Below are 27,816 nucleotides of genomic sequence, written 5' to 3'. Positions count from 1 at the left end.
GTTCTCTCTGATCGATCTCTGTTTTGTGGTAATCGGATATTTCCCCCTAAACACTCTATTGTGAAGACCAGTTTGCTATCCACTTCCGGGATCAATACACGTTCGTTGTTTCAATTCGCCGACACAAATTGTGTTTATTTCAAACTTAAATTGATTTTGTATGTTAAATTGAATGGAAGAAAATGAATAAACAAAATGTATTCGAGAAACTACGTCAGTTCGATGCTTATCCAAAGACGTTGGAAGATTTTAGAATCAAAACATTCGGAGGAGCAACAGGTAAAAGAAAAATAATATGATATCCCCAAAACAACTACAGACATGTCATGATCTTTTTGTTATATATTTATTGAATTATTAAGATACTACAACCACAAGCATGATTTGTATTTTCAGTGACTATAGTCAGTTCCATTAATATGAGGCAGGCATTACCTGTAAATGGGGACGAACGTCTGTGTGAATTATTTTTTTGTAACTTAAATATTTGTTTAAAAAAAAAGAAACGGAAATATCGTAACGTTTCCGATTTTGGTTCTGTTGTTAGGGATTTAGTTGTGACGTTATTTAAATTATGACATCATATGCAATGTAAACAAAGAAACGCTATCATCAGGTAACGTTTTTTCATATCAAGGAATTATTAAATATGAAATTGGTATTGCCCGTTCCTTCCTATTTTATACTAGACTGATAAATATATATTTTACTCAAAGTTTCATACAAACGAGACCGGAAAAAGGAAGTACATTGTACATTTCTGCGCAGGTCTGGGATTTCAAAACACGACAAAAAAAAATTGAACGATTTTGAGTTCATTAGTACAATGAAAAATTCGGGAAATTTTCCCGTATTTTTTTTTTTATTGAATTTTCTGCTGTTATTGGGGACTCCGTCCCCATATTATGGTGATACTGTTCATGTCAGAGTTTGATTTGTATTATCAGTAACTATAGTTAGTTTCATTATTATGGTGATACAATGTACTGTTCATGTCAGAGTTTGATTTGTATTTTCAGTGACTATAGTACTAGTTAGTTCCATTATTAAGATTAACTGTTCATGTCCATGATGTCAGAGTGTGATTTGTATTTTCAGTGACTATAGTAAGTTCCATTATTATGGTGATACTGTTCATGTCAAAGTTTGATTTGTATTTTCAGTGACTATAGTTAGTTCCATTATCATGGTGATACTGTTCATGTCAGAGTTTGATTTGTATTTTCAGTGACTATAGTCAGTTCCATTATTATGGTGATACTGTTCATGTCAGAGTTGAACTACTACTTAACATATGAAGTGACACCAGAGTTGTTTGTAGACACGTCTAGAGGACAGAAATTAAAGATAAATATAGAAGTTAAATTCCCTGTCTTACCATGTGCATGTAAGTATTTTAACATTGATATAGTTTAGACCATTTTGCTTTAAGCATGTTAAAGTTCCTTTTCGAAAAAATATTCATGAAGTATGTAAAAGTATGCATGAAAATAAATGTAGCACAGTCAATTGACAGTACTTAGGTAGCTATAGGAAGACAGGAAACAGAAATAGATTTTGTTTTTACCTAAGTATGGATGTATATTTCGTATGTTGAAGTGAACAGTAAAAAGGTACTACTTTTCTTCATTGTAATGGCATAATGATTATAATTAAGATTTAAATATAGATTCCATCATAGACAAGATAGATGTACATGATGCATGTCAAAATTTACAGCAAATCAATGTGTGTCATCTTATCTTTTATATAATATTTCAGATTTGAGTATAGATGCCATGGATGTATCAGGAGAGCAGCAGATAGATGTGGATCATCATTTATGGAAACAAAGAATAGATTTAGAAGGAAATAAAATAGATGAAGCACCAGAGAAAGAAGGTATTATACAGAGTGGATCATAAATAGTCAACATTTCATTTTAAGGCAAACAAATAATCCTGTCCTATTTGATATATTTTATTTACAATGGAAAAAAAATGCATATTTTTAGTAGACATGTAACATGTGTAATGAGATACTACTGTAAACCAACTTATTTTCGCGAGCGATTTATTTTCGCGACTTGAAAAAAATTGTGAATTTAAATCATCGCGAATATATGTAAAACTATACCATTATTCCTTATTAAACTTCATCAAGTAAATCAGAAAATCACGAAATTAAATACCCGCGTAGTGGTCTAGAAAGGGTAAAACGCGAAATAAAGTATTCACGTAAATAAGTTGGTTTACAGTATTAAGGTTGTGTCAACATGTTCTTTATTTTTTGCGTGGATTGGAGGAAATTTGTATTTTCTCAGATAGTGCATTTTTGTTGAGCCTGCAACTTTTGTTGCAGAAAGCTCGACATAGGGATAGTGATCCTACGGCGGCGGCGGCTACGGCGGCGGTGTTAGCTAACTTCTTAAAAGCTTTATATTTTAGAAGGTGGAAGGCCTGGATGCTTCATACTTTGTATATAGATGCCTCATGTTACGAAGTTTCCGTCAGTCACATGTCCAATGTCCTTGACCTCATTTTCATGGTTCAGTGACCACTTGAAAAAAAAGTTCAGATTTTTTGTAATGTTGAATTCTCTCTTATTATAAGTAATAGGATAACTATATTTGATATGTGCGTACCTTGAAAGGTCCTCATGTCTGTCAGACAGTTTTCACTTGACCTCGACCTCATTTCATGGATCAGTGAACAAGGTTAAGTTTTGTTGGTCAAGTCCATATCTCAGATACTACAAGCAATAGGGCTAGTATATTCGGTGTATGGAAGGACTGTAAGGTGTACATGTCCAACTGGCAGGTGTCATCTGACCTTGACCTCATTTTCATGGTTCAGTGGTTATAGTTAAGTTTTTGTGTTTTGGTCTGTTTTTCTCATACTATATGCAATAGGTCTACTATATTTGTTGTATGGAATGATTGTAAGGTGTACCTATCTAGTGGGCAGATGTCATGTGACCTTGACCTCATTTTCATGGTTCAGTGGTCAAAGTTAAGTTTTTGAGTTTTGGTCTTTTTATCTAATACTATATGCCATAGGTCATCTATATTTGGTGTATGGAAATATTTTATGATCTTTATGTCGGTCGTGCAGGTTTTATTTGACCGTGACCTCATTTTCACGGTTCATTGCACAGTGTTAAGTTTTTGTGTTTTGGTCTATTTTTCTTAAACTATCAGTAATAGGTCATTTATATATGTTGTATAGAAGCATTGTTAGCTGTACATGTCTGCCTGGCATGGTTCATCTGACCTTGACCTCATTTTCAAGGTTCATTGGTCTTTGTTTAGTTATCTTGGTTAATGTTAAGTTTATGTGAAAGTTGTATTAAAGCTTAGCTTTATACTTAGGACTATCAACATAATATCAATGATTAGTATAGAAGGCAAGACATTTCAGCGTGTGCACTCTTGTGTTGTTTTTCCTTAAGTCTGCTGTACATACAATCCTTTAAAAAAATGTGTACTTCCTTTAACATTAAATTTGTTGAAAGGTTAAGTCTTGAAATACACTAAAACTGGAATTCTACAAATTGTAATGGAGACATAGTATACCAAAAATGATTGCATCAATAATTTTTAATGCCTTGGGTTAGGATAATGTCAGGGGTTATAAAAACTCATTAAATAACAGCAACTATTACATTTAGGTGTTTTAATAAAAATTGTGCCTAACATCAAGGATTAATACTTGTATTTATACATGTATTTCTGATTTTAGAATTAGGAGATGAATCTAAGAATATAACAACAGTAAGTAATATTGAGTTATCTCCCATTGTTAACTGTGACTAAACTTTAAATTTCATTTCAATGACTAGTCAAATAGTAATCAATCACATAATGTCATATACTCAAAATAAGAAGATGTGGTATGATTGCCAATGAAACAACTCGCCACAAGTGACCAAAGGAAGTTTTCTCCCAAGGTCATTAAAGCTCTGTGGTACCGTGGTGCTATCTTGAGATGATTTTGAATAAAATGTAATGAGGCTATGGTGCTAATTATACCCCCGCTTTGAAAAAAAGGGGGGTATACTGTTTTACCTCTGTCTGTCCTTCCGTCAGTCCGTCCGTCCCATGAATATTTTTCGTCACATTTTTCTCAGGAACTACACTACCAGGATTTCTGAAATTTAGTTTCAGGCTTGATATAAGTCAGCTATACTGTGTGATGCGTTTTCAGATTCATCACTCAACAACTTCCTGTTTACCGAACACTTGCATATTTTTACACAATTAATATTATCCACTTGCGACGGGGGTATCATCAGTGAGCAGTAGCTCACAGTTTCACTTGTTTTTTAGAAAACCAGAGCTTTCCATGTTGTTACTGTACACTGAAAGGATATAGAAGTTTATTTACTAGAAATTCCAATACTGCCCTCACCCAATGACTTTAAATATAAAGAAAAGATAGATATAAAGTTTCCACTGATAGATGCTTATATCTCAATTATGAAAAATCTTTTACTTCAACTTTTTAACTTTAAAAGTGCAAATTTCCCCTCCCCCTCTTTGATTGGAAAAGGAATTTTAAAACATTGTGATTGGAACATTTATGAATACATTGATTAATTTTATAATTTTACCTTCTAGGCTGTATCTAAACCATTAGATCCCAAAAGATGTGAAAGCTGTTACGGTGCAGAGACTAAAGATGGACAGTAAGTTTGGAGTGTAAATTAAAAATTTGAAAATTCATTTAATTCTCATTATCGTGACTGTGAGAAAATTCAGTAATCAATTGTTTGGTGTGGTTTATGCCCCACTATTTTAACATTTGTACAATTTCATATGAATGTTTAAAAGGAAAATTGGTATAAGATATGCAGCTACCCAATGTCACAAATTGTCAAAAAACATCTCAAGGTCATCATTATTGTCTTTACCTACTTTACAGTATGTCAAGCTCTAAATTGTACCAAGACTCATAAAAAATTTTGTAAAATGATATACCGGTAGTTTTATGGAAATGGGAAGCATTTAGTAGTAGTCAGAGTAGCCATGACACATGACTTACTCACAGCCAGAAATTTTGAGAAAGATTCATTTACCTTAATGATCACAGAGACATTTTTCAAAGAGGCTTATATAAAAGGACAAGATGCCATGATAAAATACAGAATGGCAAATGAAAAGAAAGCGCTGTGTCCTCTGATGATAGCCTAGGCTAATAAGACCATCACAGTATATGAGTGCGATCATATTCTTCTTTTCATAATCAAAATTTTAAGTAGAGTATTTGTCAAATTTTATTATATTTCATTACTTTGTAATTCATGTTCTTAGGAAGGCAACTTTGTTTAAAAAGGGAAAAATATACATTATGCTTTTACAACAGGGATGATTCCAGGTGTTTTCAAATGGGTCCCTTGAACATCAAATTGGGAATTTTTTAAGCGTAAAATCTAAGACGAAATAACATTATTTTCCTGAAAAACGGAAAATGTATATTATTAAGTTTAACCTGTACACTGATGTTCATGTAAGTTGTAACATTTTGAATAATTCTGATTGGGCTACTGTTATTACATGAATATAATTGAACATGATGCACTAGTCTATCTTCTTAGCTATAGTTACCTAGGCCTATTACAAAAACATATATTTCAGCTAACATAAACCAATGAAAAAAATCATTCATCGGGTATTTTTCAACAGCAGGTCATCTCTATAAATTTACCTTAATTCAAATGGATTTCAAATTGAACTGGTCAATTGTCGAATTCAGAAAAGCAATTACAAAAGTTCATATACTTAATTGATAAGATATTTAAAGCATTGAACCAGTGTTCTTTAAAATTATTTGGATCATCTTCAAAACTTTTGAAATAGTTCAATAATGATGACATTGTATTTCATGAATGGTCTATCTTCAACATTATTTTCAAAAATTGCTCAAACTTTTGTCTTTTGAGGAAATAATTTCTGTTACAAAACAAGTTTTCATCATATTATATAACCGGCTCTGCTGGGCGATCTGCTTTTACGAGATCGGCGTCCATTAAACCTTATCCATCAATGTTATATCAAAATTTGAATTTGCTCTCTGCCAAGGTCTGCTTTGACACCCATTTTTATCAACCTGCTGTGCGATCTGCTTTTACAAGATCCAATACTCCCATAACATATTAATCAATTGTATTCGGCTGCTAAAATTGTTTCCCACATGTTGACATAATTAAATCGTTGTTACTAAGATGCGATCGTAAACAGCATTCTTATCCGGATTTTAAAACGTTTTGACAACAAACTATGAAAAATTATAGTTGCCTTAATCGGTGACAGGAACTTTTCCGGAAATATCGATTTTTATTTTATTTTCCTGAATTGGGAATTCATTTTCATGTACATTTTTTGGGGCCGCTGGCCAATTTAAGGGCCGCTTAGCGGCCCTAAAATATATAGTGGAATCATCCCTGTACAAGTAGCTTATACATGTATAATTTAAAACAAAAGTAGGGTGCTGTAACCTGTCTTTAAACTTTACTGACTGATCAGTTTACTTAATTGATTTCACTAAAAGGATAAGAATGGCCTGTTGTTTGATGTAAAATCCTATAAACTTGCATTATTCATGACTTACTTTTAATGTCAAAATCCAATAAAAAATAGTACACCATGACCTACTTTGTTAACTTATAATAAATGAAGAATTCTTTTTTCTCAAAGTAGGAAGCTTGGATTTCTAATTAACCAAATTCTTTTTATGTTTCAGATGTTGTAATAATTGTGAAGATGTTAGAGAAGCCTATAGAAAGAAAGGATGGGCTTTTAATAATCCAGAAAATATAGAACAATGTGAGAGAGAAGGGTGGTCACAGAAGATGAAAGCCCAACAAAATGAAGGTTGTCTTGTCTATGGATATTTAGAAGTTAACAGAGTTGCTGGAAATTTCCATTTTGCACCTGGAAAAAGTTTCCAACAACAGCATGTTCATGGTAAATACATGTTTTATTCTACTTGATATATACGACCACATGCATGAAATATGTCACTACAATACACTTCACTCCTGAGTTTCGAGAATCTAAAATATACAATGGTTGAGAGAATAAAACCAAAATCACTTATTATTTTCAGTCTAGACGAAAAGAATCTAAATTATTTAAATAATATTGAGAGTATAAAAAGATAAAGGATGTAAACAAACAAGTTTAACCATTCAAATTCCAAGGGTGTTTTGAAATTTACAAACAAAATGTCATATTATCATTTTAGCATGCAATTGCAGAAGCATTTTATATTGATAGTACATATATAGCATGATAATTAGACTGGTAATCTAGTGATTGTAGCAAACACCCTTGGAACATTTAAGTGGGTGAATGACAGACACATTGACAGAGATGAACAAAAATTATATATAAAAAAAAAATCTTAATATTTCAGACAAAAAAAAATAAAACATTAACAACTTTTATTCAGTTTTTGTGTTAGGTAAACAAAACTTTTAATCAGTTTTGTGTAAAGGTAAACAAAACTTTTATTCAGTTTTTGTGTTAGGTAAACAAAACTTTTATTCAGTTTTTGTGTTAATCTGCCCAGTTAATTTATGAATTACCTCTAGAAAAAACAGTTATTGTGTCTACTATATATATATTTTTTCTTCATTTTAACAATAAAATACAATATTGTTTTATTTATTATCTGTATTTTTCCCTTTCAGTCCATGATTTACAAGCCTTTGGTGGCCAAAAGGTAAGACATTTAAGAATTATAATTTAGTTAGTTCTTAACCCATTTATACAATATATTCCATGTAATTCACCAATCTGATTAAAATACGGATTAAGTGTCCACAATTTGCCTACAAGGATCTGAAAGTGCTCTTTTCTACTCTCTGTTTCCAAGTTTTTTCCGAATTTTCTGGTTTTATCAGATTTGTATATACACATATTCAAAAATTTAAAGGCTGAAATTTCATGGGCTGATGTAATAATTATCAGAGTAGAAAGTAAAACAGAGTTTTGTCAGATCCTTGTATTAAAGCAAAGTTTTAACAAGAAGTGCATTTTTCGTAGCAAGAATACTTTAACACCAAATAGTGAAAAATTGGTAAATTGTGATTAACACATTCTAACTTATGATGCAGTCATACAATCTAGATCTAATTCATAATACAATTTTTTTTTAGAGAATGATTAATTTAATTTTCTAAGCATTAACTTACTGCAAAAGTAACTTAAATTTTTCATTTTTCAAAATATAAAACCTATTTCAAATGTTCATAATGGAATATTGATTTAAAAACAGTATACAGGTTCTTTTTTAGAGAACAACATATTATTATGACATGAGACAAGGAAATGATTATCATTCAACCAATAACTCATGATAAAAACTGAATTATTAATAAGCCAAACAAGAAAAACTGGCTATAGAATTTTATAAAGAATGGCTTATTGATTTTAACAATTTCAGGAGAATGGATTTTTAATAGCAATACATGTATAATTAAACATCCCTGACTTGAAATTGTTGCTTTCATTATGTCAATGTATATCTTTTAAAAGTTTATTTATTCAGGAAATACACAATATGTTAAAATCTCTTATCAGTTTTGCGTTTTCAACTTCCTTATCATCAATCTACAATTTGATAGAACATTGTGTAACAAAACCTTTATTGCCAACTTATTATTTAACAATTAAAAACGTATATATTTTGTTTTCTTTTTCAGTTTAATCTAACACATTATATAAAACATTTATCATTTGGAGACGATTATCCTGGTATAGTAAATCCATTGGATAATGTGGAACATATAGCAGATAAAAGTAAGTATATCAGGGAGGAGTGAAGAAGAGGTAAGGGGGAGATAATCCTGGAATAGTAAATCCATTAGATAATGTTGAACATATAGCAGACAAAAGTAAGTATATCAGGGAGGAGTGTAGAAGAGGTAAGAGGGAGATAATCCTGGAATAGTAAATCCATTAGAAAATGTTGAACATATAGCAGACAAAAGTAAGTATATCAGGGAGGAGTGCAGAAGATGTAAGGGGAGATAATCCTGGAGTAGTAAATCCATTGGATAATGGTGAACATATAGCAGACAAAAGTAAGTTTATCAGGGAGGAATGTAGAAGAGGTAAGGGGAGATAATCCTGGAATAGTAAATTTATTAGATAATGTTGATAATATAGCAGACAAAAGTAAGTATATATATATGGCTATATATATATGGTGTATATACAACTCGTCTAAACATCAACCCAACAATGTTAGATCTGTAAATTTGCTTTGGCAAATTTTTTGTTCTTCCCTCGCCCGGAATTTGAACCCACACTACTGAGAAATCGTGACACAAAATCGCCTGCACTGTATCAGGTGCGCTCGACCACCTTGGCTTCAAAATAATAAAGCTTTCGGTGGCCGTGTGTTACCTTTCCTAGTCAGTTTTAATTTTGCGTCGTAATACAGTACATAATATATAGGCATGGAGATGTTATTGTTACAGATCAGCTCAAATATCTATAGTAGATCCTACAAATTAATGCAAGATACAGTCACAGAAAATTATTATATTTATAAGTACATCCGAGTATATATATATATATATATATAAGGGAAGAATGTAGAAGGGGGATAATCATATGAATTAAAAATCTGCTAGATATTTAAGGTAAGGCCTAAATTAAAATATTGTTTGTTTGCCCTTTTCCGACCCTATGTTTTGAAACAGGGTAGGTAGGTAGGTAAAATATTTTATTTTTCTTTCCTAAAAAATAACTTAGCTCGGTCCATTTTTTGTCATGGGTAGGCAGGTAGGTATAATATTTTATTTTATAGATACAAAATCTGCATGATGTCATTTTTGTCTGTATTGCTTTTGTTTAAGTATGCTTTTGCTAATAAGTTTCTTGGACTATTAGTATAATAGTCCCAAGATTTGAAAAAAAAATATCATGTAGAATGTGAAGTTAATTCATATGCACTACAACTTTTTTTCAAATTTCAAAATATAGGGCTGTGCGGCATATTTTAAACGTTTACATACCTGGAATTTTTAAGAATTTTAACTTGCACTAATAGTACTCTGTACCTTGAACGCTTACTTCAAGGTTCAAACCTAAAGTTTTTCTGTAAGCAGGTAAGAAATAACTTTGTTCTGGTAAAATATGTCCGGGCATAAATACATTGTACATTACTAGTAGAAAAAGTCCCTAGAATGTTTAAATTTTTGTGTGTGCCTGTGTTTCCAATAAAAATGCTACAAGACTTGAAACTCAATTGTCACGTATTTTACACCACATTTATAAATGATCTGTATGGAAAAACTTGGCGATTTTACTGCCAAATATTCTCCCCTTTACAGACCTTTGGTTCATGTCAGATATAAATCAGAATATATCAATGCTGGTCGAAGGCATCATTAACATAATCATCCTAATCTACGGACCACCAAAGGCCATCCCTACATAGGATACAAAGTCTGTTTACAAAATATTTTGTACACACGTTGATAATTTAGTATTGGACGAACTTTTTTTGAATGAACCCTGCTCTTCATGTATAAAGACACAGAGTAACGTTTTCAAAGCTTTCAACATCGATTTCAAACAAATGCTTTGAAACTTTAAATGCAAGTGTTCATTCATGTCAAACGCTCATGTGATACCAAACGGACTAAACCTTATACAGGAAAGATAAAACCTGAGAATTCCGGTAAAAAAGTTTTGAGCGGGAAATACAAATATAAGATTTTTGGTAGGAACAAAAAATAAAATAAAATAAAATCTTGCTGGTAAACATAAATAAAAGATTTTCAGGCGGAACAAATTTATAGGGTCGGTCGGTAAAGGGCAAACAAACAATATTTTAATTTAAGCCTAAAGGGTGGAGAGAGTTGTGGACGTTGTGATGTTACACTATTGTTTCATATAAGGGTGAAAGTTTGGTACCATTAAAATGCTTCAACCCGCTGCAATTGTATGCACCTCTCCTAAGTCAGGAATCTAATGTTCAGTAGTTGTCGTTTGTTGATGTGGTTCATAATATTTCTTGTTTTTTTATATAGATTAGACCATTGATTTTCCTGTTTGAATGGTTTTACACTACTAATCTTTGGGCCCATTATAGTTTGCTTTTTCGGTTTGAGTCAAGGCTCCATTTGAAGACCTAACTTTGACCTATAATTGTTTACTTTTATAAATTGTGACTTGGATCAAGAGTTGTATCATTTGCACTCCTACCATGTCTTCTCATGTCTAAAAAGAAATATTTTGAGTAGTCTTAAATTTCAACCCTTTTTCTCTCGTAAAGTAGCAAATGAAAATATATATTGTATAAATACATATTTGAAATGCTCAGGTGAAAAATAGCTTGTATGCAAATTTTTATAAAGAAATCATCATTGTGGGAGCTCAGTTCCTTATACATCAGAGAAGTCCTTGTCGGAGTCCTTGTCTATTTTCCCATCTTAATGTTTTTCTTTTGTCATTTAGGGAATTTAAATTATTTTGTTTTGATGGCATTTCTTTGAGTCTCTGTTCATAACTTTTTAAGATTGGGTCATTTAGACTTAACATTTAATAGACACATGTTTATTTTTTTAAATCTGTATATCAACCTCTAGATGTCTTTCTGAAAGTTTGCTTACTGTCTACTTAGACATATAACCCACATCTCCTTTTATTCACCAATTCCAATTGTTGAGGAATTCTCAAGGCATGACTTTGTGCTGTGGTTAAAGGTTGTCAAATTGTGTATCATTAGCCTGTCAACACAGGTTGTGAGTTTGAATAACGCACATGGTAGGTGCGCTGGACTCCAATCTTAATTGACTAATATTGTCAGTTGGTGGTTCTTCTCTCCAGCACCGTAGCTTCATCCACCCATAAAAACTGACTCCCATGAAATAGCACAATAGTGACTGCTGAAAGATTGATCGTGGTGTGTAACATAAACCAAACGACCTTAGTTTCACTGTTGATATAGAGAGTTCTAAATCAATTTCAAAGAGACAGCAACCTAACTACACAAAATTACTGGAAGACAAAAAGTTGTATCAAACTTTAGTAAACTGACAGAAATTATTTGTTTTTGACAGTAAAAGCCTCAACTTAATCCTTCGTACAATTTCTTCAAGAAAACATATTAACTCAAAAGATGTCTAACCTATATCATATCAACCTTTAATTACAAAACAAATTTTCTTTATGTGAACATGATTATAATTCTTCGAACAGTTACTGGCACTGAGTTCTTAGTCAATAGATTGTGTTTATTATCACTCTGTCAGCATCGTATTCCAGTTCCTATACTCATGAACACACCAAATGTACCGCCACCTTGTACCATGGTTTTACCAACGGTCTGTATTAATTCTCTTCCTCGTAATCCCATCCTATAAAAGAGTATTGTATTATATATTTGAAACTCAAGTATCAAATCATTCAATCTGAAGCTACATATAATTACAACACCAGGTTGAAAACGGAGGAGTATCATGAGAAAAAGGTATATGAAAAGTGTAATATTACTATCTGCATTCAATAATAGTACATTGTATTTTAGTGGGAATTGATGTTTAGTTTTCTGTTAGGTGTTTTGTAGACTGTTTTTTTCTTCTCTTTAAGGTTCCACTAAAGTCAAAATATAGGACACTCTATTAAAACATCTAAACTTTGCCTGTATTTTTCAACCTATACATGCTATAATGAATAAAGTCCTAAACTATGGGAACATATGTTTATTTAAACATACTTAACGTATACACACTGTGTAAATTGTAACTCAACTTGAAATTGTTATGTTGTGACCCAACTGGTTCTTGGGGTGAACACTAAATTTTCAAAAAAATCGGGAGCCATAAAGTTATTATGGTACTTCCTGGACTTCAATGTATATATAGATTTATGTATACAAAATTTGTATATATATATTACCTCAAAGCAGAAAATCCTCCAAAGAGTGCACCAGATGCTAAACCTACACAAAAACCCATTGTGAATCCCATTTTCATTTTATCAAAACATCTTGGCCCTGTTTGCCCATATCCACTAGGAACAGCCGGCATGCTTTTCTATTCTGAAAAAAAAGGAAGTTTACGTTATACATCTATATAAATCTTATTTAAAAAAATAAGTTTGCTTCAAATTTTACATGTCAGAACTAGAACCAAAAGTACACCTATCCTTGTATAATGGGATTTCATGTTATTTTTCTCAATTAAACTGTTACACATTTATAAATCAGCACCTTTTATAGCCTATTTTACAGAGGTTGAATTTAAGCTTTTTTGTGTACTGGCCAGCCAGACCAGCATGACCAGCATGACCAGTGGACTGAAAAATCTACAGGTCAGGCAAAAATGATACTGACAATCATTGACAAAAACTTATATAAATGATAGATGTTTATTTTATTTTCATGCTTTCTTTTACATATATTAGACATGTTAGACAAGAAAAAGAGAGAGTCTTGATCCTGATTTTGAAAAGGGTTTGATAATCTCAATGATTTTCTTTATCAAAATCAGGATCAAGGACAGAAAAAATGTCAACTATGTCTTCCACATCATCACAATCCTCAAGGCCACCCTAGGGTGCTTGACCAGGTCGTCTGGAGCGCTGTCCAGAAATGTTCAACATTTCAATATCCGTGACCGGATCAAATGAAGCTATATCTTCAGTGTGAAACATTGATTTAATCAATTGTGATCTTTTTCCAAGGACTTTTTATATTTACGTTTCCTTTTGTCAAATTCATAAACTTTTTTCCAATCTTTCTTTTGAATGTCCCTTATTTTAATTTTTTTTGTCCGGCTGTCTAACTCCTACCAAAAATTTCAACATTTTGTGTTGTTGTGACACACTCACCCGAGATATTAATTAACTTGATCAATTGTTATACTAAGTAACCCCCCCCCAAGGACTGTGTGATTGATTTCGCAGGTAAAATCGCATTTTTATCGACAAATTTCCAGCTGACAAAACCTACTGGTCCAAAAGCAAATTCATTTGGTCTTGGAACACTGGACCAGCGACAATTTTGATCCCTAACTTTACAAATTGGGTTTCTCATGTTTGAAGGCTGTTTGGTTGCCTATAAAAAGCTTACCATTTTGAAAAGGGGGGTTCCCAACCCAGGACTAAGGGGTGTTCTAGCTTTATGTCCCCATTCAAATGCATTGATCATAAAAAAAAGGGGGGGGGGTTCAAACATCAACTTCATTTGAACTTTGGTCATGTTGGTGGATAGTTGTCAAGTTGGCAATCATATACAAGTGTCGTATTGGTACCTTCATGACGAATAACAGTACAAATGACATGTATCTCATCACTTCACACTTTTCAACGATAATCATATTGTCATGGTTTGAACAGACTGACCTTATGTTGTATCTTTTATTTGTAGACAGGATCACATAAAAACACGATGTCTACTATTATCACAATCGGGGAACGTGGTTTTCTTCTTCAAGGTGCTTTTACGAAATTTTTAGAAGCATTTCTTGAAACATACGTGACTTCCGGTTGGTCTACAAACCGAAAATCAAATCGGTGTCACAACGGTCGTTTATATTTATTTTGTTGTACTTTTGATAAAACGTATTTTCATTTAAAAACATGTAGACAAAATTTTCCAAGAGATTAAAAATGATAAAAGGTAGAAGTGGAAGATTTCTGAAAGTGACAGCAAAAAAATCCATTTGAACGGTCTAAACTTAGCAAAGAAGTCAGTCAGTTCTAATTCATTTTCCTTTCATTTACGCCTTTTAGCCTAAAAAGTGCCTGTTACTTACAAACCTAAACTATATAAACATAATTGAAAAACACAGTGGCTTAATGCTTGTTGTCATCATAAGCACTAACCCTTAGGCAATAGGCCATAGTTTGGTTTAATTTGCTAACAATAATTATCAGTGGCGGATCCAGAACTTTTCATAAGGGGGGGCCCACTCCAGTCATGCTTCAGTGATTCCCTATATAAGCAACCAAATTTTTCCCACATAAGGCCGGGCCCCCCCCCAGTGCCCCCCTGGATCCGCCTATGATTATGATGTTTTTTTTTTAGCTCACCTGGCCCTAAGAGCCAAGTGAGCTTTTCTCATCACTTGGTGTCCGTCGTCCTTCGGCGTCGACGTAAACCTTTTACATTTTGAACTTCTTCTAGTGAACCCCTGAATGGAATGAAACCAAACATGGCATGAATGTTCATTATGAGGTGCTGACCAAGTGTTGTTACTTTGTAGCCGATCCATCATCCAAGATGGCCACCAGCGGGGGACTTAGTTTAACATAGGACTTTATGGGAAATACATACAAATGTCTTCTTTTAGAGAACCACTGAATGGAATGAAACCAAACATAGCATGAATGTTCCTTATGAGGTGCTGACTAAGTGTTGTTATTTTGTAGCCGATCCATCATCCAAGATGGCTGCCAGCGGGGGACTTGGCTTAACATAGGACTCTAATGGAAAAACATACAAATGTCTTCTTTTAGAGAACCACTGAATGGAATGAAACCAAATATAGTATGAATGTTCCTAATGAAATGCTTACCAAGTGTTGTTACTTTGTCGCCAATCTAGTGTCCAAGATGGCTGCCAGTGGGGGGACTTAGTTTAACATAGGACCCTATAACAGGCTATTATTTGAACTTGGAATTATTTTTAATTATGGAATTTGCATAATTTCTTGTGTTTAAAATTTGTAATAAATTCCATGTTTATTTGGTATTTTAATCTTTTGAGCGGTTAATAACACTTTCCATAAAATGTATTTCGGTTAGATAGTGTTGTGCGCGGCACAGTACATTCTATTGAAAATAAACTATTTTCTTTGTAATAGAAAGTGTTGTGCACAGCACAGAACATTTCAGTACACAATAAACATGGAATTTATTAAAATTTTCAATAACAAGAAAACAAGCAAATTCCATAATTAAAAATTATTGGAAATGCATACAAAAGTCTTCTTCTAGATAACCACTGAATGAAATGAAACCAAGTATAGCATGAATGCTCCTTTCTTAATCAGGTGCTGGCCAAGTGTTGTTAATTTGTAGCCAAATTTTATCTTTTTTTATATGATTTCAAAAACCCAAGTAGAGTCAGGTGAGCGATACAGGCTCTTGAGAGCCTCTAGTTAAACTTATTGATTATTAATTTTTCTTCAACTATGAAGATAGATTATAGATTGATTGATTTGTGTTTCACTATTTCACTATTTTGAGGTCACTATGTGAAAGGTCAAGGCCAGAGTTACTAAAATAAGACAAAAAATTGTACATAAAATAGGCAACTGATAGATACTAGCTATATATAGTCATATATATACAAAATATGAGAGTGCTATCTTACTTGAAATTTCAAATTGTCTGATATAATTTTCGAAAAATCCCTTTGGATTTCAAGCGAAAAAAAGCTTGCAGTTGAAGCTCATAGTAAAGTTCTAGTAATAGACTTTTTAACATAACAGTGGTTTCTGAATACTGAATCAAATACAAAATATGGGATTAAAATACTTCTTTGGACTTGTACACCCACATTAAGTTTAAGGTCAAAACTGAAAGGTATTTTCTGTGCAAACGCATAACAGAAAATAATCATACCTTCAAGAAAACAATATACATGTTACTCTCTTGAAATCAGAGCATTAATTAAAAGATTTTAATGGTATCTGGAAAAATAAAGGCAAATAAAGGTGTCTTACTTAAATAAGAAAAGTAACCTTATTAATTTTTCAATGAAATTCATTACATTATTTTATAAATACCAAATAGACAGATTTTGTTTTCCTTTTTAGCTCAGATGATGTTCCAGTATTATGTAAAAATTGTACCCACTACATATGTTAAAGTGGACAGCAAGGTATGTTTTGAATTTATTTCAGTACAAATAGTAGTTTAAGAAACTAATAATGTTTTTCTGCTAGTATCAAGGAATAAGAGTAAAGACCAGTTAGTTTTGAGACAGAATAATGTGTAAGTTAGTAAGTTAGTAAATTTAATTTTAGAGTCGGGCATGATATGCACAAATTACACAGTAAATATGGGCTCTGTAGAGCTCTTAACCGACTTGATTTTTAAACAAACAAAGAACAAGTTATAAGCACATTTGACAGACTACACATACAAATAAAACACATGCATAATATAATAGCTAAGCAAACAAGCATGCACTGGTATAGTCAAATGTTTGCCAGCAGACTGTTACCATGTCAACTATCCTGGAAAAGCTTATAGGTACAATGTATTTACAAAGCAGGCATAATATTCACATTATATTGGTATGATCTCATCCTGATTATATATTTAATTAGCTGCTTGACTTTAAGCAGTCATTATCTTCATAATCTATTATTTAAAATAAATATGAATAAGAATTTTTATTTCAGATATTAAATACAAACCAGTATTCAGTAACCAAACATTCCAAAGTAGTGGGAGGTACAACAGGAGAATCTGGGTTACCTGGAGTCTTTGTTATATATGAAATATCTCCAATGATGGTTAAATATACAGAAAAACAAAGGTAAGATAAGTTATCTCCCTTGAGCCTAAATTTTTGCACACAGCTTATCTCCCTTTAAAATAATATTTTCTTTTATATATCTCACTGGAAAGCATTGAATAAAACTTTGCTTATATGCATAAACATTTATTTTTGATTACCTTCAACTTTTACATGATGAGTTCAGGAAATCTTTGTATACAACATGTGTACAATCTTTCTTTTTTTAAATTTAACACCTATTCTCAGAATAAGTGTCCACGCTTGTGAAATCCTTGTCGCTGATGCCCGAGGGGAGTATTACAGCATATATCTGTCAATTATTGTGATTTTTATACGAAGATATATATAATTTAATGATTTCAATCAATTTATTTGACTTGCCTACATTAGTTCAGTAAAATTTTAGTGTCGAAATACGCTAATTTCACCAAAAATGCATGTCGCCAGGCATAGGGCTATAATGAAACAACTGCCAAATAAAAACCAATCTATAGTTCTGAACAATGTAAAGTGTTTTCTTGTAGCATATTAACGTTACAACAAAGTGAAAAAAACAGTTCTCATTCAAATATATACATTTTTTCAATACACCTTTTTTTCTGATGTCGCCGAAAACTATGTAATCTACGTTGTTAAGCTTAAAATTTATACAATTTTACTACATATAGTATTTAACGAATGTTAACTAGACCAAACTTATTTTAAAAGTATTGCTGTTAAACATATGTACAAACTTTGTCTTGAAATTCATTGAAATATTTTTTTTTACATTTTATGAAACCGAAAACGAGCGTTGCTATAAGCTTGTAAGTTACGTTATAGCGATTACTAACATAAGTATGTGAATTAATGCTTATTGTTTGCCTTAAAAGGTACACCTTATTGTAAAGACCAATTAAATACCCGGTGTTTTAGATTTGAGGCTTTAGAACTTGCTGAAAAATTGAAAATAGATGGTGGTTGTAATTTACGTTTTGTAAATTACGTTACCTGCTATACAATATGACAATAAAACGCGACGTTAGTACGGAAATTTTGACGTTATTCTACCGCCAGTGGTTCTTTGTTTTCATATTTCGTCTGACGTCATATAAGGAAAGCGTCATTTGACCTTCAAGGTTTTTCAAAATATATGAATGTGGAATACTCAGCTTAAATTCAGGTAAGGAGTTTATATTGTCTTTCGTTGTGATTCAAGATTATATATAAAGTTAAATGCATATTTATCAAACCTTTTGTGATGCATTCATTAGAGGCTATAAGCATTTACAGCATGTATTTTCAATTTAAAAACACTAGAAAAATTGGTAATTTACGTGATCAGTAGTGTCCGAATGTTATGACTACAAATAAGGTACAAAGAAGTTAGCATCCCAAAAATTTATAAAAATAGACATAATTGTTCATGAATTTTGCAAACTTATTCCATTGTGTATCCAGATGTGTAAATATATTGCATATTTGCTCCTTTGAATCCCTGATAACGTAGCTTACTTATGGCTACAGAAAGGCTTATAATTTATAACATTTCTTTTGCTGTGTCAAGTCAAACATGTTTTGAAAGCATGTAAACAACAGCAAGGGTGTTTATTGTTATTTTAACGGCTTCATTTAACGTGTGCAAAATGTTATAACGTAGACTACACAACTTGATAACGTAGATTACGCATTCTTATTAAGAGTATATCAAAGAATTTCTACCATCATTTCAGACAGCTGGCTTTATAATGCTGTAGTTAATTTGTGTTCTGTTGATTTAATCAAATTTTATTTTATTTTCAGAAATGGGAAAATCAAAGGCTGAAATTCAGAAAGCCTATAGAGAGCGAAAAAAACAGAAAGAAGGAGAAGCTTATCTTAAAAAAGAAAGAGAAAGAGTCAAAGGATACTATGTGCCAATAGAAGAAAAGCCACAAAGAAAGGCAAATGAAAGGCGTAAAAAGGTTCGTGAATGGGTTCGACAACATAGGCTAAAGAAAAAGAATCTTACCAAAACAGTAGCTAATAATTTGGAGCAAACCAAAACAGTAGCTAATAACTTGGAGCAATGTTCAGAAATATCATCATCATCAGATGTCACATCTACAGTTAACATTGTGACTGAACAATTGATAGTTAAGTTACCGTCACTGGCTACAAAGAAAAGAACCAGAACTAGAGTAAATCGTGCCAACGCCAAACATAGAAGAACAATAGCAGACCTGACAGACAAAAATGAACTACTCAATAGAAAAATTAGGACCGTATCAAAGCGATATCAGAGATTAATAAACAGGGAAAAGAAAACACAAACTATCATAAGAAATTCTACTACATCATCCTCCTCCAGAAATAGCCCTTCTACATCAACATCAATTGCTCTGACACCTAGAAAAAGAACTATACAAGAAATCAGAGAAGAGGGTCTGACACCACATAAGGTTCCAAAAAAGATCCAGGAAAAACTACTCTTTGCAAATGTTATAACAGAAGAGATAGGGGCTGCTTGGAAATCAAATGGGTTGAAGGGAAAACACGTTTTGAAGAAAATTGTTAACGGAGAAATAATCAAGAAGTACAAGATGAAGAAAATGTTAGGCATCAAATCCGGAATAAGATGTCATCACTTCAAGGCCACAGTGTGTTCCAACAAATTGCTCTCTTTTCCTTTATTGAGGAAGCGTGTAGAATCAAGAGAAATACTTCGTGGAGACGTCGTCACATTCTTAGAAAGAGACGATAATAGCAGAATGATGCCTGGCAAAAACGATAAAAAGAAAACTGAAACCGGTCATATACAAAAAAGAGTTCTTAACGACAGCATGTTATTTTTGCATCTCAAATTCAAAACTGAGTCACCGAAGAAAATTTCACTTGCTACCTTCTGTCGTTTGAGACCAAAGCATATATGCCTGACCAAACATTTAAGTAGAAATAAATGCCTCTGCCAAAAGCACCAAAACATGGCGTTAGCCCTTAAGAACATGAAAACGTCAGGTGCCAACGTAACCATCAATCCCGATGAATTTGTAAGGCAGCTAAAAGACAAGCCACTCCCAGAGATACTCTCAGAAATTCGAAATGAAAATGTCAGGTATGAACAGTGGAAAAAGGTTGAGATGGCAGATGGCAAAAAAAGAACAAAAATTGTTGAGAGAGAGGAAACAAGGGACAGCTTCATTTCAATTGTACATACTCAAGTTCGTGATTTTCAAGAACACGTGTCAAGAGTTCGACTTCAATACCAAGCCTTAAACAATCTGAAAGAAAATTTACCGTGTGAAAATGTAATCGTGCAGATGGACTTTGCCGAAAACTTTTCATGTACTTCAGCCGATGAAGTTCAGAGTGCATATTGGAATTCGAGTGCTGTTACCCTACATCCAGTTGTTGTTTATTTCAAGAACGAACAGAAGGAACTTGAACATAAAAACTATGTCTTCGTTTCCGACGATCTTGGGCACAACATAGGATCTGTTTATACCATCATTCAAAAGCTTTTGTCTGAAATAAAGAATCATGTCAATAATCTGAAGGTTGTTCACTACTGGACAGATAGTCCAAGTTCACAATATCGTAACAAGACGGCCTTCTACATTGTGTCTGATCATAAAAATATATTTGGTGTCAATGCCATTTGGAACTATTTTGAAACCGGGCACGGAAAAGGGCCATGCGATGGCATTGGGGGAACATCAAAACGTACCGCAGACCTCGCCGTCAGACAAGGAAAAATAACAGTACAGGATGCACCTGAGTACTTTGAAAGAGTGCAAAAGCACCACACGAGTGCTAAATACATTTATTACAATTCAACAGAATGCACAGATAGCAAGTTAGAGATTTCAGAGTTCAACAAACACATAATTCCATTGAAGGGAACAATGCAGGTCCACTGTGTGGTTGGTGTATCTAAAGGTATAGTCAAGACGACCGTGACTTCCTGTTACTGTGAGGAATGTTTGATAGGTAATTTCCATGATTACTCAGAGTCAAACATATTGAAAGGAGAGAATGCTGGTCGTGTTGTAGTACCAGAAAAAGAGGCCAATATAAATCAAAATGAGCATGTTGAAACAGCTGAAGTCGAAGCTGACAGGATTGAGATACTCATCGCCGTCGACCAATTTGTTGCGGCAATATATGATAATGCATGGCACGTTGGAAAAATAACAGACATCGATGAAACTGATAAAGAATGTCAAGTTAATTTTTTGCGGCCAAGTCAAGGAAGGAATACTGGAAATCCTTTGTATAAATGGCCAAATCCAGAAGACAAAATATGGTTACAGGTCACAGACATATTGTGTAACATTAGAGAGCCCAATAAAGTTGGACGGAGTGGTCGAAGCTTTGAAATTGATCCTCAGGACTATAGAAATGCCTGTAGTTTGTTACAGTTAAGATCTAATACTTAAACAGATGCTTAAAAACTGAAAATCAAGAAAGAACGTTCTTTTTTTATAAAGTGTAATTTACGTTATATTTGTAAAACATTTACAGTTTAATGATAAAACACCCAAAATGTTGTTACAATATTTCTTTTTTCATACATTTTGAAAGAATTCAGGAAGAAGGATGAAACAATCCTGATTATGAGAGAATTTTTCTTTGTAAGATACGTTACAGTTTTGTGTAATTTACGTTATTGTTTCATTGTTGGCAATCCAAGTTTGTTATGAAAACATTTTAAAAAGATGTGTAGTAATTATTTTTTCATCAGATGAGAGGCAATACACAACATGTAGAGTGTTTGCATACACTGAGCATGTTTTTTAATACTGAAAATGTAAGCTGTCATATTATTGTCATGTTTTATACCAAATTTTTATCAGTTTATATTTCGATCCAATGTTTTTTTTTAATAGGAATTTTGAGGAGAAACTTTTACAGTTATTTGACTGTATTATTATCAGTTTATTTAGCCATTGAAAACTATTCAAATTTACAAAATATGTTTGAACTATTCATTTGAATCTATGCATAAGTACCTGAAACGTAGATTACAGCATACTCTATACCCATATTTTGGCATTGTATTTTCTTTTTTATTTCTATTGGTTGAGATCTGCCGTTTTGCATTTTGATTTGTTGTATGCTTATGTTTGAAATAAAATATAAATATTGATGTTTGTTACAACTTTTTGAATTAGAAATTATTTTCCAACCGTGGACACTTATTCTGAGAATAGGTGTTAAGAGTTAATCTTGAAAAAGGTAAAATGGATTAAAAGAAATAGTTAGATTATGTCAAAATACAGCAACTCAACAACAACAACAAAAAAACATCAAGATACTTTTTTCAGCAAATTGTGTGTTTTCAGAGTTTGTCAATGTTTTAAATGTCTGAATTAGTGTAATTATTTTTTTTTAATTATATTTTAGTTAGATAAGTATACATAATTTGGCGTAAACATATTTATACAACCAAATAATTGATAGGATCATGAAACAATATTTCATTATATTGGTGTCTACCAGAGTTGATTTTGAGTTTGGACAGTCTGAAAAAAATACAACTTGACATTTAATTGTATTTTTTTATTCAGGTCATTTATGCATTTTCTAACTGGTGTATGTGCAATTATAGGAGGTGTCTTTACTGGTGAGTTTAATTATAACAGATCTATGATTTAATTTCTGGACTTTTAATCAAATTGAGAATAGAAATGGGGAATGTGTTATATGACAACAACCGAAACCAATAAGGAGACAACAGTCGAAGGCCACCAATGGGTGTTCAAAGCAGCGAGAAACTCTCGCACCCGAAGGCATGCTTCATCGTCAACAATATTTCTTTCATTAAACATTCACCTGAAATACACTTTTTACCAAAGAAATCATAATTTTATTAGTTTTGCAAATTTTTCATGCAGCTTTTTAACTTGTTTTTCCCCAATCCATTTATTCACCTCATTTTAAAAACTTTAATTTTCTTTATGCTTGCTCAAAAAAAAAGAAGTCAAAAAATTAATATTTCAGAAAATCGAGAGATAGCTTTATTGCAATTAAAAGTTAAATTGAGATTTTGGGAGTGACATTTGTGTTAAACTATATCTTAATTATATAAGCTTTGGATTTCAAATATTTTGGCCACGAGCATCACTGAAGAGACATGTATTGTCGAAATGCGCATCTGGTGCAACAAAATTGGTACCGTTAATTTTATTAATTACATTTTTTGTGTCATGCTGAATGATGAGTTTCTGGATAGGAAAACAGAATTCAGAATAATCAAAGTATAGAAGTATAGAGAAAATAAAACAAGATGGCAGTAAAAATGAAGAACAGAAATGAATACCACACCCCATCATACCATCAATCATGGAATTTTGATTTATTTGATTGTTTTTCTTCTTTTCTAGTGGCTGGAATAATAGATTCAATGATTTACCATTCGGCTAAAGCTTTACAGAAAAAGATAGAGTTGGGAAAAGCAACGTGACACACAGACAGAATTAGGATAATTATGATATTTGAAAGGTTATGGTGTATGGATATATATATATATGCAAGAGCTGTCCAAGTTTGGATGTCCCGAAGTTGGCAGTGTATTTGGAAAGTACAATTTGGAAACACACTATCTCGACAATTAGCATTTAGAAAATGGCCACTTTTCTATTCACAGATAGATATTAATACTTATCTTCTAATGTAACTGCTGATTAAAAAATTGTAATCTTTCCATACCTGTCATATTTGAATTGTATGTGGTTCTGATTTCATGTAAACATTTTTTTGGTTGGATTAGTTTATGAAGCATTTAAATATTGGTTTTAAAGTTGAATTTTTCTCGAAAACACACCCTGTTTCATTATTTTTCATTTGAAACGGAATTTATTTTGTTACATGTTTTTCATTATCTTAAAAACCACAACCATGCAAAAAAAACTTTGGCAGATTTTTTTTTATCTTTTCGGTTCTTCTAAGTTATTCTAAAAAAACTTGAAATATTGCATCTTATGCCTTGGTTACTAAATTGTGGCTGAATTTTGTTTTAACCATGTTTGTTATCTTGTCTGTCAGTAATTTGGTGTGTAGTTGTATGTTAATAAGCTAAGTATATATATGAAATTTGTTTTGTTCTGACTTAATGCATGTTGAGGGAATCGCAGGTAGGGATATCCTTGTTGTCCAATAATAACTACTTTTCTTACTTGTCAATTTTATTTCATATCTATCTTTAATGGTACAACAATGACCTATACATCATCCTTTTCCCTTACCTCCCTCATTGTCTTAAGTGTTGAATTTACGAAACTTGTTTTTATTTGTTACTAATTGTAAGAGATTTCATTCACACTGCGTTATTAATTTCACTTGTTTTTATCTAATTCATGTTTAAAAAAAGTTCAGGAATGGATCAGATAAATAAATAAGTTTTAAGAGGAAAAAGATCATCAAAATATATCCTCATACTTTGGGATCTTCTCTTCTTGTCTTCTTACATTGTTTTATGTACCATAGTATTTATAGATATGATTTTGATGAACTGAAAAGTGATTTTAGTTTTTTTCATAATTAATCCTTTTTTGACATAGATATATGGCCAGTCTTGCTTGATTTTTTCCTTAGACCATCACTGATTATTTGAAGTTATAACAATTAACCAGAGAATGTTAGTGCTAAATATTAACCTTTTTGTGACCTTCATATTGCTTTTGAATTGTGAATGCAATTATTTGTTTTTTAAATGTACTGTCTTTAGATGTAATTCAAAATCAAGACTACATAAGAATTAAAGAAATGTTATCATGGTTGTTATACACAGTCATGTGTTTCATTTTTTTTTCCACTCATCTTTATGAAAGAAAAAGATTTCATTTAAATCTTACTTTGATAATAAAGGTTTTATAATTAAACTCCAACACTAATTTTTATACATACCATGATTCTATTTGGATGAATAAGGGTGTGGATGGGATAAAAAAAATAGTGACTAATGCATATTTGTAATGGTTTTTAAAAAAGAAAGAGGAAAATTGGGCAAAAAAGAGGATATGATATGATCATTATGGGGTCCTAAAATATAAAAATTAGAGAAAGATGGGCAAAATGAATAAAGAACTCAGAAATGAAGACCCCCAACATCCCCTTGCTTTTTACCAATCCCTACAGTTTCCAGACCCTCTTTAAGAAGGTTATTTCTTACAAAATTAATTGAAGAGAAGAAAAAAATCTTTCATTGTTGAAAATCTATGCAAGTAATGTTGTTTAACTATATTGAATCATACATTAATTCACATTGTTTTAAAGTAGAATGTGCCCTTTAATACATGAGGGGGGATAGGACCTTTATTGGGACTCCGGGATCAGGTGTTTTTAAGCTCAGGATTTCGGGATTGACCCTTGGGGGATCCGGAAATTCTTTTTTTCTAATTTCGGGACTTCGGGATTTAGATTTTTTTAAATCGGGACCTCAGGATTTCATGTTTTTAAGCCCGGGATTTCTGGATCAGGACCCCTTCTACCCCCCCCCCCCCCCCCCCCCCCCTCATACATGTATATTGCCTTTGTTTGTAATTATTTTAATTCTGAAACCTAACAAAAAAAAACTTGCATACTATTTAAGGTATCTCATCAATAATAGGCTATGTGACCACTATAAATTAAAAAATAATTTGCACAATTATAAATGCTTTATCTTTATTTGTTGATCATGAAAAATTTCAAAATGTGAGTTAATTATTGCGATTAAAACCCTGTTGCATTTTTTGGAAATACCGGTAATAAAAACATTGCAATAATTTCTGAATTTATAGTATTTATAAGTTGATTTCAGTAAGTTTCCACATCTATTTCTCATCTATAGGATTCAAGAATAAATTAACCAATCATGGACCCTCAAGAGGCGTACATATACAATATAAATAAGACTTTGATGAACTTTAACAAAGTACTGTTGTAGAACACTTAAGGATGTGTTAAAGGGGACCGTCTTCTAGAAGACTGTAAATTTGAAAGAAAAAAAATATTTCAGGTTTTGCTCTTGGATAATACCTGTTTATAAGATGTTTAAGATGATCAATATTCATATTTATGACTTGTGAACTGTCATTTTTTTTGGATCAAGAAATCCTTCAAGTGGAAAAATGTGTCATAATTTTATTTACGTAATTTATATTTACTGAGAAAAAAAATTATATATATGTGTACATTTTTGAAGAAATATTTAACTCAGCAATAAATTTTGTTGTTAATATTACCAAATACATACAATGAAAGTGATGCCAAGACATACTGTGTTTGTGAAACAAATATTGAAGCCATTGTGTTACTTCTGTAGTTTTGATACCATATGTTAAAGATATGCTTTTAAATGTTGTTTTTTTTTACCAAAATTTGTGTTTGTTAATAAATTGAAGAAAAAAAAACGAATCTAAAGAAACAGCAGGATAACATTGTCCATGATGTTTTGAATCTCATGTGACAAACAAAAGAAGCATGTGTAACAGAACTATATTTTCTGCTTCCCTCCCTCTATTGAAGTACCATAACTTATTTAATTTAGATTTATTATGTGTTACGATTTAAGTTACAGATAACAGTTTTGCTGTTAAGAACATACCTTTTGTGTTTTGTAGATAATACTTCTGCTCTTTTAATACTTTTAACAGAAAGCCGTAAGAATATATTTAAATACAATTTAAAATACATATTATATTTGGGCAGTTCTATCTTTAATATAGTGCATTGCTTTTGTTTTCAAATCTTATTTATTATGCAACAACTAGGCTATTATGAACCATTGACAATACTGTTGCATTATTTCAAAGATACCACTAAGCATGCTGATTTTTGAACCCATGGAAACCTATAGCATTTTATACCTAATTTTTCAAAAGTAAGCTGTTTCAATGAATTTGTTTTTCATCATTCAGCAACTTCTTTGTCCTAATATGCGAAGATATTGAGATACATGTTACTTTGGGCAATGCTATAAATAGACATCTTTGTAAACATCATATCAGCATACAAATAATGTCTAATGCTGCTTCAATGAATTCCAGATAGTGAAATGTTACACTTTGTGTAGACACTGATCTATTTTTGAAAACCATATGGTGCTCAAATATAATTTCATTTTATGATCTCCCAGATATCTGATGTCAGAATGCACCAATATGATTTAAAGGAAGTTTGTATCAAGAGTTATCATCAAGTGCATTTGTTAAGATATATTATTTACAATAAAATATGAAATGAATTTTACAAGTGTTTTTATTTGAGGAATGACTGTAATATTTTTTCTGTCTATGAAGAAATAACATAAAATATGTGGCGCACACTGAATGACACGCATAGCGGGTTATTTAACAGTGTACAGTCACTGTACACCACATTTTTTATGTTATTTCTAATAGAC

General features: G+C 31.9%; 2 protein-coding genes across 2 annotated transcripts; one reads left to right on the top strand and one right to left on the bottom strand.

The window, feature by feature from the left end:
* The first annotated feature begins 91 nt into the window (after positions 1-91).
* On the top strand, positions 92-25,935 carry LOC143054368 (endoplasmic reticulum-Golgi intermediate compartment protein 3-like). Its single transcript, XM_076227369.1, has 12 exons — positions 92-279; positions 1,229-1,387; positions 1,762-1,881; positions 3,720-3,751; positions 4,598-4,665; positions 6,720-6,943; positions 7,672-7,703; positions 8,686-8,782; positions 16,762-16,826; positions 17,353-17,489; positions 23,000-23,055; positions 23,816-25,935. Exons 1-12 carry the CDS (start codon positions 183-185, stop codon positions 23,893-23,895), a joined length of 1,167 nt encoding a protein of 388 aa, XP_076083484.1. The 5' UTR covers positions 92-182; the 3' UTR covers positions 23,896-25,935.
* Positions 12,122-14,480, bottom strand: LOC143055603 (reactive oxygen species modulator 1-like). Its single transcript, XM_076228768.1, has 3 exons — positions 14,342-14,480; positions 12,896-13,037; positions 12,122-12,354 (listed from the first exon to the last, which is right to left on the bottom strand). Exons 2-3 carry the CDS (start codon positions 13,024-13,026, stop codon positions 12,246-12,248), a joined length of 240 nt encoding a protein of 79 aa, XP_076084883.1. The 5' UTR covers positions 13,027-13,037; positions 14,342-14,480; the 3' UTR covers positions 12,122-12,245.
* Positions 25,936-27,816: the final 1,881 nt, after the last annotated feature.

The sequence above is a fragment of the Mytilus galloprovincialis genome, chromosome 12 (genome assembly GCF_965363235.1).
Source record: "Mytilus galloprovincialis chromosome 12, xbMytGall1.hap1.1, whole genome shotgun sequence".
NCBI classification, from domain to species: Eukaryota; Metazoa; Mollusca; class Bivalvia; order Mytilida; family Mytilidae; genus Mytilus; species Mytilus galloprovincialis.
This window is presented reverse-complemented; position numbering and strand designations above follow the sequence as displayed.

Excerpts from the sequence above, each read along its gene's own strand:
- LOC143054368 (XM_076227369.1), top strand. The coding sequence starts at position 183 with ATGAATAAACAAAATGTATTCGAGAAACTACGTCAGTTCGATGCTTAT. Across the intron at positions 4,666-6,719 it reads GCAGAGACTAAAGATGGACA|ATGTTGTAATAATTGTGAAG; the intron begins GTAAGTTTGGAG and ends TTTATGTTTCAG. Across the intron at positions 7,704-8,685 it reads AAGCCTTTGGTGGCCAAAAG|TTTAATCTAACACATTATAT; the intron begins GTAAGACATTTA and ends TTTCTTTTTCAG.
- LOC143055603 (XM_076228768.1), bottom strand. The coding sequence starts at position 13,026 with ATGCCGGCTGTTCCTAGTGGATATGGGCAAACAGGGCCAAGATGTTTT. Across the intron at positions 12,355-12,895 it reads GGAGGATTTTCTGCTTTGAG|GATGGGATTACGAGGAAGAG; the intron begins GTAATATATATA and ends ACTCTTTTATAG.